The sequence below is a fragment of the Nylanderia fulva genome, unplaced genomic scaffold (genome assembly GCF_048542155.1).
Source record: "Nylanderia fulva isolate GAGA-0341 unplaced genomic scaffold, ASM4854215v1 Scaffold1431, whole genome shotgun sequence".
In the NCBI taxonomy this organism is placed as follows: Eukaryota; Metazoa; Arthropoda; class Insecta; order Hymenoptera; family Formicidae; genus Nylanderia; species Nylanderia fulva.
In genome coordinates this window covers 1-14944 of record NW_028189657.1, presented here as the reverse complement: position 1 = coordinate 14944, position 14944 = coordinate 1, and the positions used below count along the sequence as shown (strand labels likewise).

General features: G+C 28.8%; 2 protein-coding genes and 1 long non-coding RNA gene across 3 annotated transcripts; 1 reads left to right on the top strand and 2 right to left on the bottom strand.

The window, feature by feature from the left end:
* Positions 1–242: 242 nt before the first annotated feature.
* LOC114935498 (uncharacterized) lies at positions 243–3503 on the top strand. The gene is made up of 3 exons (XM_085480336.1): positions 243–318; positions 1292–1524; positions 2506–3503. Coding segments are annotated over exons 1-3 (348 nt in total). The 5' UTR covers positions 243–317; the 3' UTR covers positions 2620–3503.
* Positions 3504–7884: 4381 nt separating this feature from the next.
* On the bottom strand, positions 7885–9532 carry LOC114935497 (uncharacterized). Its single transcript, XR_014924169.1, has 3 exons — positions 9064–9532; positions 8288–8355; positions 7885–7949 (listed from the first exon to the last, which is right to left on the bottom strand). It is a non-coding gene; the product is annotated as an uncharacterized LOC114935497 (long non-coding RNA).
* A 2339-nt stretch (positions 9533–11871) lies between these two features.
* Positions 11872–14571, bottom strand: LOC146724206 (inosine-5'-monophosphate dehydrogenase-like). Its single transcript, XM_085480337.1, has 2 exons — positions 14058–14571; positions 11872–13369 (listed from the first exon to the last, which is right to left on the bottom strand). Exons 1-2 carry the CDS (start codon positions 14382–14384, stop codon positions 12125–12127), a joined length of 1572 nt encoding a protein of 523 aa, XP_085336463.1. The 5' UTR covers positions 14385–14571; the 3' UTR covers positions 11872–12124.
* Between the last annotated feature and the right edge of the window lie 373 nt (positions 14572–14944).

Genomic DNA, 14944 nt, shown 5'->3' with positions numbered 1-14944 from the left:
AAAAGGGAAAATTATGCAAATACCCTTCCCCTTTTAAAAAAACGGATAACAAATTCGTTTAAAAGGCAATTGAAAAAGAGGAAAGTATTTATAATATATTTCATGTACAGATGCAAATGACAACGATACTTCATACGAAATAGATGAAGAACCATGCATCGTTACAAAAGAAAAAAATCGAAACAATGTAGTACATAATCGACATGTTAATAAATTAAGGAAGTTGATCGATCTACATATATGCGCGAGAAAATCGATATACAAATGAAGAAAAGGAAAATAACAATTTAAAAGATCAGTCTTCACAAGCTGCAATTAGTAAGTAAATATATAATAAAGATATAATGCATAAAATATAAGGCATATTTTAACAATAATTTTTTAAATATTATATGATTTTATACATAATAGATTCTCGACGTAACTATATATATATATATATGTGTGTGTGTGTGCGTGTGTGTGCGTGTGTGTGTGTATTGTATAGTTTTAAAGCATCTATTATATGTAATGTTTCACTACAATTAATTGTTTAAATATGCGCCTTATATTTTATATATGCATAGTTATATGTATAGAATTCATTTTTAAAATGAATTTTATATGCACTTGAAAAAGGACTCAAAATTGATGACATATAAATGAATTCTTTTCGATATCTTGTGCTATCTGGGTATTTAACTCTGTGTGTGTGTGTGGGGGGGGTGTATTTGAAAGAAATAAAAAAAAATAATTATAATTTATACATATTTTAATACAAAACTATTGATTTAAAAAAAATTAAAACTATTAATTTCAAATAATTTCAAAAAGCAACATTTTATATATATTCTTTTTATTGTCAAAATAATTATATACATATATCAAAATAATACATCGTCTTGTCTGCTGTATTTCTTGATAAATCAACATGTGTAATGCAATTTTAATTCATGTTTTATATATATATATATATATATATATATATATATATATATATATATATATATTACATACATTTATATGCATACAATAATACGTTACTGGTGTGTGTGTGTGTAGTATAAATTTCAAAAATCTACATTTTGTTCTTTTTATTAGTAAAACTCTATTTACTATCTATATACCGAAATAACATATGAACTTTTATATAGTATATAAAATGATAATATATAGTATACAAAACTATATATTATTTCGGTATACTAATAGAGTTTTACTAATAAACGGAAAATGTAGATTTTTGAAATTTACATGATATATATACACACACATTTATTCGTTTATTAATAATTAAAAATACTATTTACAGTGGATCATTTAAAGAGATTGACTAGAGAAATAGCAACTGTAAAATACGATATGAGACAAGCACTATCTCTATTGGATATTTTAGTGGACAAAAGCAACAGAAGCACAGAATGTGAAAATACGAGATTTTCTTACGAAGGCGCTAAAAGTCGATTTCCTTTAGAAACTAGAGCCCAATTAACGGAAATTGAGGAAATTTTAAAAACTGCTAATTCCCAAGAGAACACTGAAATAGTAAGTTAGCACATATCTATATATTTTAGTAACTGAATACATAGGGTGAACCATTCATAAACGTTAACGATACTTTGTAAATTTTGTAAAATGTACGGCCTGTCCCAAAAGTTCCCGAACTTTTGTAATAGATTGTGTATGTATCCTAAAATATGCATATGAAGAAATGTCTTATATAACAATAATTAGTGTCATGGTTTTAATACGAGGGACATATAATAGGACCATATAGTCTTTGCTTAGCCTTTTTTTTATCAAGATGTAAAGGTCACTTTCATTTTTTTAATTAAGGATACCCAACAACATTTAAAAAATCGAAAGTGACCTTTACATATATTTCGATAAAAAAGCAAGAGAGCAAAAAAATAACTGGTATGGTATCATATATGTCCCCCTTGGTACTTGCAACTTTTGTCTAAAATCTTTTTCTTAATTGAATGCATATGTTACAAGATATTTTTGTCATTAACATTATAAATCACCCTATATATCCCTATATTATATATAGGGGTTCACCCTATATATAATATATTTCTAATTATTATAAAATTCATAAGTTTATTGCATAATCAATTTTCAGTAAACGTTTCAATTCACAATAAAATGTATTATGGAAAATAATTGGAAATTGCTGTTAAGAAAAAGAGATCGTTATTAACTTTAATAATAATATTACTTTTATTCTTATTATAACGCGCATATATATATAAGCAATTGGTGGATCAGGCGTCGATGATGCGGTAAAGAGAACACTTTATAAAGTATTCTCAAATAAATTGGCGGAAAATTACAATTGGGAAGGCCGACGTGGAAAATATCCATTACAAAATTTAGAGTTAATGAAAGTTATTTTCAGTAAGTTTATACGTTGTTTATAAATAATTAATTTATAAACAAAAATGCCTTTGAATATATATACAGAGTGTATAAAAAGTACCGAACGGTGAAATATCTCGAAAATTAAACATTAAATATTTTCAGGATCCATACTTCACAATATCTCGGATTCTGATCGAACAAAAATACAACGAAGAGTCATGGAGTGGTTTAGGCATTCCAAGGCAAGATACAATAATGAAAAAAGCGGACCGTTAGAGACGAAAACAATGGTTCACCCGATCGCCATTCATCAATGGAAAATTCAAATTAATAATTTATAAAAGATCTTAATAATCTATAATAGATAAAAATCTATAAAAGATCTATAAAATTAATAATATATAAAAGAAAAAATACATTATTATAAAATAGTAAAAAATATATCAATTATTTTATTTAATACCACATAGCTTGATAATTTTAATTTGTTGTCACTATTTTTGTTTATGTGCAATAATAATACATCTAGTTTATTTTCAGGTTATTTTTATAGAAGTCAATGATGAAACGCAATATATAAGTTTCAAATAACTTATATATGCAGATCTGAGACTTCTTAAAAAAATAAAATAAATAAAAATTTAACATGTGTGTCATGAATTCAATGCTAAAATTTTGTTCACGTGTAATGGCCCTCAGGCCTTAAGGCTATTGCACATAAATAAAATTTTCACATTGCCTCGATGACACACAAAGATGTAAGCGGTAATAAAACATTAAATGCATTCCAATATTAATTATTAGTACTGAAAATATATACTATTATACAGTTACATATATATGTACAAATAATATAGATTTTCAGAAGTGAGTATAAATATCGGAACGCAACTTTAGAGTAAAAAAACTAAAAGCACTGTAAGCCACATAAAGGAAAGTATAAATATTGTAAGACTTAGATAGTAAGCGAATTGATCAATCATAGTATTTTTGCGAGTCTCTTTCTCGTCTCTCTCATTATGATTGGTTAATTCGCGCTTACTGTCTAAGTCTTACAATAATAAGCTTATTATTAATAAATTTTACGTATGTTTCAGATGAACAATCCATATACATTTACATTAATTATAATAGTATATAATAAGTTAAATAGTTTTCAGAGTTCAACGTATTTTATTTTATTAAATATTTAATTGCAAATTCAGTAAAAATTTCTTTTATTAAGTTTTTATTAATATATTCGTGCGTTATTGCAAAATATTTTTTATTTATATTAATTGTATATTTTTTATTTGTATATGTGATTATTATTAATTTTACAATAAAAACAGAAAAAATTTTTTACAATTTCTGCATTTTTGTGTGTGTTTCCAATCGTCTTCTTTAATAATTAAGCTAGAAATATTTTAGAAACATCCATAAATCATCTATATCATCTCTAGTAGATGTTCATTATTCATCTATATAACCTCTAATGTATATCCATTATCCATTCATCAGTTTTTGAAATATCCATAATTACTCTGTATTACATCCATATGACATCTATGAGTATGTCTAATGGATGTCGAATGGAAATAGCAAATGCGGAACTATGGATGTCTAGTAGAAGTCCATAAGAGTTTACGTGGACGTCTAATGGAGGTTTTAAATTTCCATGATGGACGTCTACTGAACATCCATTAGAGGTTTTTGTTCCGTGCGGGAGCTATTAATATAATTATTAATATAAGTAAAATATCGATGAAATATAATAGATAAAATAATAAAAAATGAAATAGAAGCGTTTGTTAAGAGTTATATTAATGATTAACAACGTAAAGTAATTGTAAGAAATAATTTCAATGCAAATAAGAAAATTATTAAAAAAATGTACATATACATATATTTGTTATATGCGTATAAGATAAGTACAGGATAAATTTTATTTCACTTTTAATCACCCTGGTAGAAATTTGTGCAGTTGGACTAAACACGGGGCTAGTTACTATCTAGTATTACTGATTTCTCTTTATATATAAAAATATTGCATAGTAACTGCATAGCAATTGGACAAAATTAATAAAAGCAGTTTTTCTATACAATATATGGATCAAATCTTCGCAAAATTAATTAGAGCAGTTTTATTATACAATTATATGGATCAAATTTTTTGCAAAATTAATTAGAGCAGTTTTACTATACAATATGTGGATCAAATTTTCACAAAATATTTATCATAATAATAAAAAATTTTTGGTCGATTTCTGATCAGTTTTTCATCAGTTGAGTTGTCAATGATCGTGATGGTATATGACATATATAGGTTATTCGTTTTACGTTGATGTAAACACAATTTTGTGTATTTGGTGAATCACTTAAATTAATAAAAAATGTGTGATTGCGTAAAAAAATATAGAGCAAGAAAGAAAAAACTTGAGCAATTAAAGCAACTTAGAATATTATCTGTTACAAGAAATAAAGATTCAAATCAAGAAGTAAATTACTAAGAGATATCGCATAATGAAAGATGCGTGAGTATATTAACAAAGAATTTTATTACTCTATTTATTTTATTTATATATATTTCTAAATAATATTAATTTTATTGCTTAAAATAATTCAGATCATTTTAATGATACAAATGACGAAAGAATAAGACATAGCCTTGCTAATTCAGAGTAATATATGAATGAAAGAAGGCATAGTTTTGATTTAGAATCTGATGAAGATGATTCAAAGTTTGATGAAATAAAGGAAATACGAAAATGGATTGTATCATGTAGAATACCTCATTTACATAGCGATAATTAAGATATAGGTTTTATTGCTAACTCTTCCAAAATGTACAAAAACATTTTTAAGTACCACATCTGCTGTGTATGAAGTAACAAACGGAAGATTCTGACAATTCTATGGGTCAATTCACATACTTAGGAATTGAACAAATTATTAAAATATGTGACTAATAAAAATAAAGTAAATATATATAACTAAAATTTGGTTTTATGTACTTGAATTTATAAAACGTGAAACGTTTGAAAGTATAAAACGTATGACTTTAATTATAAAGATTGACTGAATATACGATGATATATGTATAACAAAATAATAGGCAAGTAATAATCTAAAGCGCAAGAAACAAAGCGCAGTATAAATAACAATTTCGGAATCTTCTTAAAACTTCTTTTTCCAAAAAAGAAGTTTTAAGAAAATTGCGAGATTTCAAATTTCTATAGGCAAGCACACGTACTCAGATCAAATAAAAAAGATTTGATGAATATAAATTGAAAAATAACTTTTGTCAAATAAATGCAATTTTTAATTTTTATAAAGCAAGCGATTGGTTTGTTTCTATTATCTATTGCATATAATATGAAAACAAAGTATTATTTTATAAACAGTATAATCATTTTGATATTTATAATATCCTACAAATGCGTATTACGCAGAAATTAAAAGTTGAAGTATTAATTAAAATTGGTAAATATATAACAATTCTTTATTTAAATAAAAAAATGTTCTTTATTTAAATAAGTGTTTAAATATAAATTATTGTTATTATTGTTAGAAAGAATAATCTCAATTCAAATTAAGCGGTATGAGATGTTAATATTTTCATGTAGAGCGCGAAGGTATAAGGTCGAACGTGTGTGTTATGATACCTTATACAATATATTTATTTTCTTTGGGTTCAGAATGATTTATCCGTTTTGCTCACTGACCGATCGCTTTTCCGTGCGCAGCAGTCTTATAGAAAACAGTCTTATACATATAGAAAGTATTATACATTTAGTGTTTATCTTGTTAAAGCATTAACATATGTAAAACTAATTAGATGTATTATTTCTCTTATATAACAAAATATAAGTGTGTGCTTTACATGCTCCGTCTCTCTCTCAGAGTAAAATTCCAACAATTATAAACATATTTAATATGTTACATACACACACATACAGAAACATATGTGTATGTACGAAATAATAATTAGAAAATTAAAATTTTGGTTATCATTTGAAAAAATGGATAGAATAAAAGAAATCAATTTTTAGTGTACAAAAAACATAAAAAATATATATATATATAAATAGTGATAGGCAAAAGATTATTGCTTTATATAATTTTTGTATACTATATTGTAATAAAATTGATCGTAATAAAAGTTTCTATACGCAAAACAGTTTGATTAAAAAAAATTTTTTTTAATAATAATCAAATAGTTTCAGCAACTTTCTAATTTTTATTTTGTATATCTGTAAATGTATGTATACACATAATTATTTTTTATATATAAATTGCAGAAAAATGCGTTTTATTTGTATGAATTTTTTTATTTATCTTTTCAAGACTTATTTCTCTTTTCCTACGCGGTATTTGTAAACTAAAAGCAATAATACAAGAATGCAAGGATACGTCCAGCATGAAACAACACGTAATTGACGCGTTCACACGTAGAATTCAGGATTTTCGCAATAAGTCGAAGTGTCGAGATCGAGCCACATCGCTAATTGGATCGCCGAGGCGATTAAGTATTTTTTATTTCTACAAAACATACATGCAACTTTCTATATTCAATTTTATGATTAAGTAAAAAGAAAATTTTCAGTTGCTACATACAATTACATTATTAAAGCGATATTTATATTATTTGCCAAAGAACATGTTGCAATATCTTAAATTTTAATTTAAAATACATTGTAATGAAATTAGCTCGAGGAGTTAACCACTATTGAAATCTCGTGTACATATGATGTACTTAGTAGTTGACTCTCCTCAGATTAGTTGTTTTAATCTGTTATAACTTTTTCCATCGTAACATATAAAATTTTTTATAAAATATGAATTTTGTGTTTTTTTAATCTTCCTAACTTCATTTTACAAATCTCAAAAAAATATTTGAAGTCTGAAAAACATCTAAAAAAATCTATTATTCTCAATACCAAGTTTTGTACCAAATTTTTGAAAAAAATCTAAAAAATCTTGTAAAAATTTCTATAAAAGTCTAAAAATTTTCTGAAAAATTCTAATAACATGTTTCAATTACAAGAAAAATTTATAGTTTTTTCAAATTGTTTTCATAGTTTATTTGAAGTTACTCAGAGTTATTCAGAGTTTATTACAGATTTTCAGAGTTTGTCTGAAAAAATTAAAAACATTTCAGATATTTTAAAATTTTTTAGAGTAATTCAGAGTTTCTTCAGAGAAATAATATTTACGTACGGGGTGTACGTAAATTATTATTTATTTAAATAAAGAAATTTATAAAAATGGCAAATAAAAGTGAGCTTTATATATAATTTATTTGATTGACTTGTATACACCGTAGTGTATACATAACTAGAAAGTATATAAAGAACCAGAATTATATTAATATTACTGCCTTAAAGGACGATTTATATATATGATTTCGATTCCAACAACAAATATGACGAGAAACAAAATCTCAAAAGAAACGAAAAATGTAAAAAAAATTGCATGATTATCTGCGACAGACTCGAAATGCCATTTCTTAATAAATATATTAAAAATAGAATATTATTTAATTAAATTATAAAGACTTGCCAAATATGTCGAGTAAATGGATGGTTGTTTGAGCTAAAAATCTTCTTGAGCACAAAAGTCAGTTCCTGTAAGAGATTTTATATTAATTACAATTTTTTATTAGTAAATTAATTATAGCTTTATTATAATTTTTTTGCATTTATAGGAAAGATAAAATTTATAAAAATTGCATCAGTACAAATTCAAAATTTTTAATTACTATTAAAAATTTTATTATTTTTAAAATTTTATTAATTTTATTATTTATTTAAAATTATTTTAAAATGTAAAAATTATAGTACATAATAGTATGGAAAATTTTGTCAAAAAATAAAAATATATATATAATTTTAGACACAAAAAAATATAGTTTCTCGACACTAATTGTAACATTCGCTTGATACAGGTAAGTATAAAGACTTACCAAATATGCCGAGTAGATGGGTGGTTGTTTGAGCTGAAAATCTTCTTGAGCAACACAAAAGCCAGTTCCTGTAAGAGATTTTATATTAATTACAATTTTTTATTAGTAAATTAATTAGCTTTATTATAACTTTTTTATATTTATAGAAAAGATAAAAACTATAAAAATGGCATTTGTGTAAATTCAAAATTGTTAATTATTACTATTAAAAATATTATTTTTAAAATTTTATTAATTTTATTTATTATTTATTTAAAATTATTTTAAAATTTTAAAAATATAGCACATAAAACTCGTATGGAAAATTTTTCCAAAAAATAAAAAAATATATATACAGGGTGTCACTTAATTGGCGCCCACTATTTACATAGCGATAATGAGTCAAAAAGTCCTGACCCATTTTTTTTCTATAATGCATAATAATTTTCATTATTAAAGATAGAAAAAGGCAAAAATGTCAAAGGCGCGCGCAAAAGGATATAGCATCTTGCCATAAGCATAGTGCCTTACATCGTCCGCTCACGCACACCGCCACACGTGCGGTTTACCATTAGTAATAATGATTAGTGTTATTATAGCTTAACATTATTAGTAATTACGGCTTTATTATGCATTATAGAAAAAAATGGCTCAGGACTTTTTGACTCAGTTTTCCACGAGGAATATCGCTATATATGGACGCCAATTAAGTGACACCCTGTATAATTTTAGACACAAAAAAATATAGTTTCTCGACACTAATTGTAACATTGATCGCTTGATACAGAAAGACTTACCAAATATCCCGAGCTTATAAGCTGAAAGTCCTCTTGAGCACAAAAGCCAGAAAATCTTGCCACGTGGCGAAAATGACGACGAAACGATCGACTTTTCGAATGGCACAGATTTTCCGAAGAATACGAACGAAAGACACTCGACACAAAACGCATTTATTAAATTTTATTATTCGCGCGAACCAGATACGATTTTTATACTCACGATATTCGCGACGTATTATAAGTAGTAAGTGAAAATCACGACGAACTTTTCTAGAAAATTCCTTATAAGGAATTATACTCACGTATGTACACGTCTTATCAGCACAAGCTCTTAAAACGGAAGGAAGAATTATTCGAGACCACAAAGCACGAGGTCCTTCGTTTCCGATCGCAAATGAAGTAGTGAAAGTAGCGAATTTCTATGATTGATTCGTGATTGGACAAATTTATTGCGATATCGAGTTTCGCGTTGCGCAGTAACTTAATTTTACTACAAACGACGCACGCGCGCTAAATCCTGCGATGATAGCAGGATCATCGAAAGATTTGCGATTAATTGCTTTTGAGGTGTTCAGCGAAGTATCAAAAACCGCTGGAGCCCAATGCCGAAATAGTTGATGTTATTATATATTTATGGTGTTTTTGTCATCAAAAATTAACATGAATATTAAATCCTTCAATTTATACACTGAAAAAAATTATTGACTTGCCTAAACCGTTCAACTAAATATTTTGTTAATATTGAACATATAAAAATATTTAAATCAAAATATAACATATTCAATCTAACAAAACATGCATGTATTTGACTTAAATATAAATATATATATATATATATATATATATATATATATACATATATAAAAAATTTTTACCGGGTTAAAAAAATACATTTAAAAAAATAAAATTAAAAAAATTTTTTTTTAATTAAAAAAATAAAAGTATAAAAGTATTTGATAAATTAAAGTACTCAAAACAGACTCGCAAATAATATTTATAGTAGCTATATATATCCACTCGTTTAATTGAAAAAAATCTAAAAAAGCTTGAGTAGTTTTTTGGATGTAGCAAAATTTTTGATAAATAATTTAGTATCCTTATCTTATTTGTTCACATCAATCTTGATCTTGATCGAAAGTCGAGTATTCTCATACTTTAATGATTGATCAATTTCTTATTCTTATGACTTAAATTACCTATTGCGGCCTAAACTTTGGAGAAATAAACCTTTATACTGGGTGTCCGGTAATTCGCGCCCACGGAGTACATAGTGATATTCCTCATGGAAAACTGAGTCAAAAAGTCCTGAGCCATTTTTTTCTATAATGCATAACAAAGCCGTAATTACTAATAATGTTAAACCATAATAACACTAATCATTATTACTAATAATGGTAAACCGCGCGTGTAGCGATGTGCGTGAGCACACTATGCAAGGCACTATGCTTATGGCAAGACGCTATTCTTTTGCGCGCGCCTTTGACATGCCTTTTTCTATCGTTAATTATAAAAATTATTATGCATTATAGAAAAAAATGGCTCAGGACTTTTTGACTCAGTTTTCCATGAGGAATATCGCTATGTACTCCGTGGGCGCGAATTACCGGACACCCTGTATATATTATACTATATATTTTTTTAATTCTTTCTCTAATATCAACCAAAAAAAGGACTAACAAAAATATAAATAATATGTTTGTAATATCAAGTGATTTTTATTTAAAATATACAGCTTACTATAAGAATATACTGTATAAAATATATTGGCTAACAGTATTTGATAAGAGATTTCAATATATTCGATTTAATATATTGTTAGATTAATAACTTTAAAATTTCTAAACCACATTAGAAAACGTTTTAGATTTAGATCTTAATTTGGGAAAAGTTTAAACAGATTTACACTAAAAAGTACGAAAGAAACTTTGCGTAAATTATATGTTAAATTATAAAATAATGAGTCGATCAATAAACGAGCAAATTATTTAATTAATAGATATTTAATTAAACTATATAAATTATATGTAGAAAGTGATCCCGTTTTGGCATTGCTAAGATTATTTTGCAGATATACCTGCAATTTCTTAATGTTTATATATATATACACATATATAATGGTTGTGTATATTTTATATCCAATTAAGAAAATCACAAACTATACCTATGTATCAACATTATACAGGATGTCCCATAGGAAATTGCTGCCTAATCAGCTTCAAAGTCTACAGTTTTTAATGAATATAAATAAAACATTTGTATACCAGGCAGTTTATTTTATTAATAAAAAGTAATGAAAAAAGTGCTAATAATCACATAAAATCACATAAACTAATGATAAATATTTTCAACAATGCCAGATTTAATAACAGCTATTAAAGAGATCGTCAATAACATTAAAAATGACATGTTAGAAGAAATTTTTACGAGTTTTTGTAAAAGAACAGAATTTTGTACAAATTCAAATGGTGCACACTTCGAAAATATTTATCATTAGTTTACATATTTGATTATTAGCATTTTTTCAATGAAATAAACTGGTATGTATAACCATTTTATTTATATCTATTAAAAACTGCACTTTCCTCTTTTTAACACAATTTTTGTTTTCTTAATAACTGCATGCATTAAAAAATGACAGCTGATTAGTTTCAGCAATTTCCTATGGGACACCCTATACATAAATGAATCAAATATTAAAATGTTAGATAGCAAAATAATCATAATATTAATATATATTTCATCTATCACTCATTGTAGAATGTATATGTATATACTTCAAACTCATGTGAAAAGTGTCATATAAAGATACACCGTACATTAATAAAATACATATAAAACTTTTATAAGTGACTAACTGGCATTTTTCTAATCATTGAAAATTGTTTCAAAACAAACAATACATTTTCGAAATACGAGTGAGAGAAATATATCTCATATTGCATTTTTGACAAAAATAGATTTGTGCAAATTTTTACATGTTTATCTTGTAAAATAACTGCTACTCGATTAAATGCAGGTACCATTTCGCGCGTATAACGCGTGTTTTCCTTTTTCTATGACTTTTTATTTTACTTTCTAATTAAAAGAGCCTTTTCTCATAGGAGAATAGGCTGTGTACATTGCCCTCTTGCTGAGCAGAATATGTTCTCCTTTCAAACTTCAATTCTCCACTATACATCATAGATCTCAGGGCGGCGAGCGATCTCGCACCGATATCCTGACACCCGTGTTTGATGCCGCAGGTTAAATAAGGCGAGAATTTAAGTACTGAGCCCTTATCGACTATGGAGCCGCTGACACCTTGGGCCACTTTCAATTTGTCCATCTCGTTATGAAAATATCTATCCATCGCTGAACCTTTGGCGTCCTTCCTATCCATGGCCTCTAAGGAGCCCATGCCCCTGTACTTTTTAAGACGAACTCCGTCACTGAAGAAATATTCGCCCGGAGCTTCGGATGTTCCGGCCAATAGGGAACCCATCATGACTGTACTAGCGCCTAAACTGAGACCTTTGATGATGTGTCCGATAGATTGAATACCACCGTCTGCTATGACCGGTATTCCGAATTTCCTGGCGTATTCGGAGACCTTGTAGACGGCCGTGGCCTGTGGCCTTCCCACGGCCATCACCTCCTGTGTTATACAGATAGATCCAGAACCCATTCCAACGCGTAGCGCGTCCGCTCCCGCCTCTATAAGATTCTTGGCCTGCCTCGTGGTCACTATATTGCCGGCGATCACCTGTAGATCCGGATACTGCAACTTGATGTATTTAATCATGTCGATTTGATATATGGAGTTGCCTTGGGACGAATCCAACACGACCACGTCCACGCCGGCAGCTACCAGCAGCTCCAATCGCTGCTTGTCCGTATCGCGGGTGCCTATCGCGGCACCCACCAGTAATTGCTTGTTCTCGTCTTTGCTGGCGTTCGGGTAGCTACGGTTCTTCTTCAAGTCGGTCCTCGCCATCAGCGAGACGAGCTCGCCCCGTTCGTTTACAATCGGGAGCTTGCCCTTCTTTGACTTCTCCAAAATAACATTCGCCTCTTGCAACGTCACCCCAGCCGGGGCAATGATCAGATTCTCCAGAGTCGTCATTATGGAATTGAGTGTTTTAAGTTGATAATTCGGTAAACGCTCGAGGAAGTCGATGTCCCTCGAAGTAACGATTCCTAGCAGTTTACCACCAACTTTGCCTGTATCTGTGACAGGCACTCCGCTGAAACCATGCTCAGCCTTCACGTTCAAAACATCATTAACTGTATGGTGCGGCGCCAACACAACTGGGTCCCTAATAAAACCATGCTTGTATTTCTTTACCTATAAATGTACAAATATATGTGTGAATATTTAAATGAACATTTAAATAAAATACAATTAATTTTGAATGATATATGTGAAAAAAGTGAGAAAGACTTCTGTGCTAATCCTATATAAAACTGAATCTTGATCAAACTTGGTTTTCTTACGTGTTGTAGCTTATGATTGATGAAAGAGATATAACAGGTTCAAATAATGGACAGTTACAATCCTTAAATATTTTGTTTAAAATAATGACAATGTCACTCAGCTATTCAGTCTGTTATTGGTAGGTGCAATGCTTGTCTCCACGCTGGAGGTCATTTTGAACAAAATATTTAATAATTACATTAAATTGATTAGTGTAAAGCAATAGAGGATCCTATAGTTCATTCCTATAGTTCAAAATTTTTTTAATCTCTTCAAGGAAGCGTTTGCAAGCAAACTTCCAGATAAAATGTTTGTTTTAAAGTCCTAAATTCATATTTTAAGTTTGGAAAGCTATTCAACCTGGAAACACCCTGTATATTATATATATAAATTTAAATATATGTTTTTTGCAAATCCTTCAGATTTGGGATCCCTAAAAAAGAACATATGAGAAAATCAGCTGATCATTGCAAATTCAATTTCATGTAAGATTAGCGCAGTGGGTTCTTCTTCATAAAACTTGAATCAATTCTTCTAAGAAGAGTCTCTTCCAAAGTACCTTGTGCACCTCGTTAGCCTGATATTCGGCGGTACAATTATGGTGAATTATCCCGATCCCACCTGACAGGGCCATGGCGATGGCCATGTCCGATTCTGTGACAGTGTCCATGGGGGAGGACACAAGGGGTGCCTTCAGCATGATTTTTCTAGTCAAGGGTGACAGTAGATCGACCTCGTCCGCCGTAAAGTCAATGTAATTCGGCAGGATGATGAAGTCGTTGTAAGTTAGACCGTCACCAGCGGCGAACAATTGTTCAGCGGACAGACCGTCATCGGGTAGAGGTACGTCAGCCGGTTTGATATCGCTTAATACGTAATTTTCCATAATTTTTAAAACACGCTTTTAATCGTCGAATCGAAAAATTTTGCAGTGGTTCCAAGCACTTTCTTAGGTTCACTGTTCGAGTCTGAAGAAAACGAGGTTCTCGAAGATTTTTCACCAAAAAAGCACGTGTCCACGAGCGTTCGAAAGAACCTCGAAGAAGCCGCCAGATGAAATGACCGAATTTCAAGCGTGCACGATGCCTTTATTCACTAGACGACGAGTGCGGTGAGATGGCATCACTGTTGAGTTTTTCGCGCGTGCGCGTTTTTCTGAACGTTGCGTCAGTTAGGCCTGTTCTACAATATGCCGTATGTCACAGTCGGATGTCGAAACATAAGCGATTGTCCAATGAGGAAATTTTGTTTTCGAAAAAGAAATTTTCTCATTGGATCATCGCTTACGTTCCGACATCCGACTGTGACATACAACGTATTGTAGAACGAGCCTTAGGTCTAGTCTATAATAAATAATTAATTAGAAAAAAGTTAAAAAATTAATAACTTTTAACTTTTATTAACTTTTTTCCAAAGTTAATATTTGTTTACCTTTGAATACCATTA

What these genes read in the sequence shown, in the direction of transcription:
- LOC146724206 (XM_085480337.1), bottom strand. Translation starts at nt 14,384, where the DNA reads ATGGAAAATTACGTATTAAGCGATATCAAACCGGCTGACGTACCTCTA. An exon ending in AGGCTAACGAGGTGCACAAG is followed by an intron (nt 13,370 to 14,057) that starts GTACTTTGGAAG and finishes GTACATTTATAG; the next exon opens with GTAAAGAAATACAAGCATGG.
- LOC114935498 (XM_085480336.1), top strand. An exon ending in CCCAAGAGAACACTGAAATA is followed by an intron (nt 1,525 to 2,505) that starts GTAAGTTAGCAC and finishes AAATATTTTCAG; the next exon opens with GATCCATACTTCACAATATC.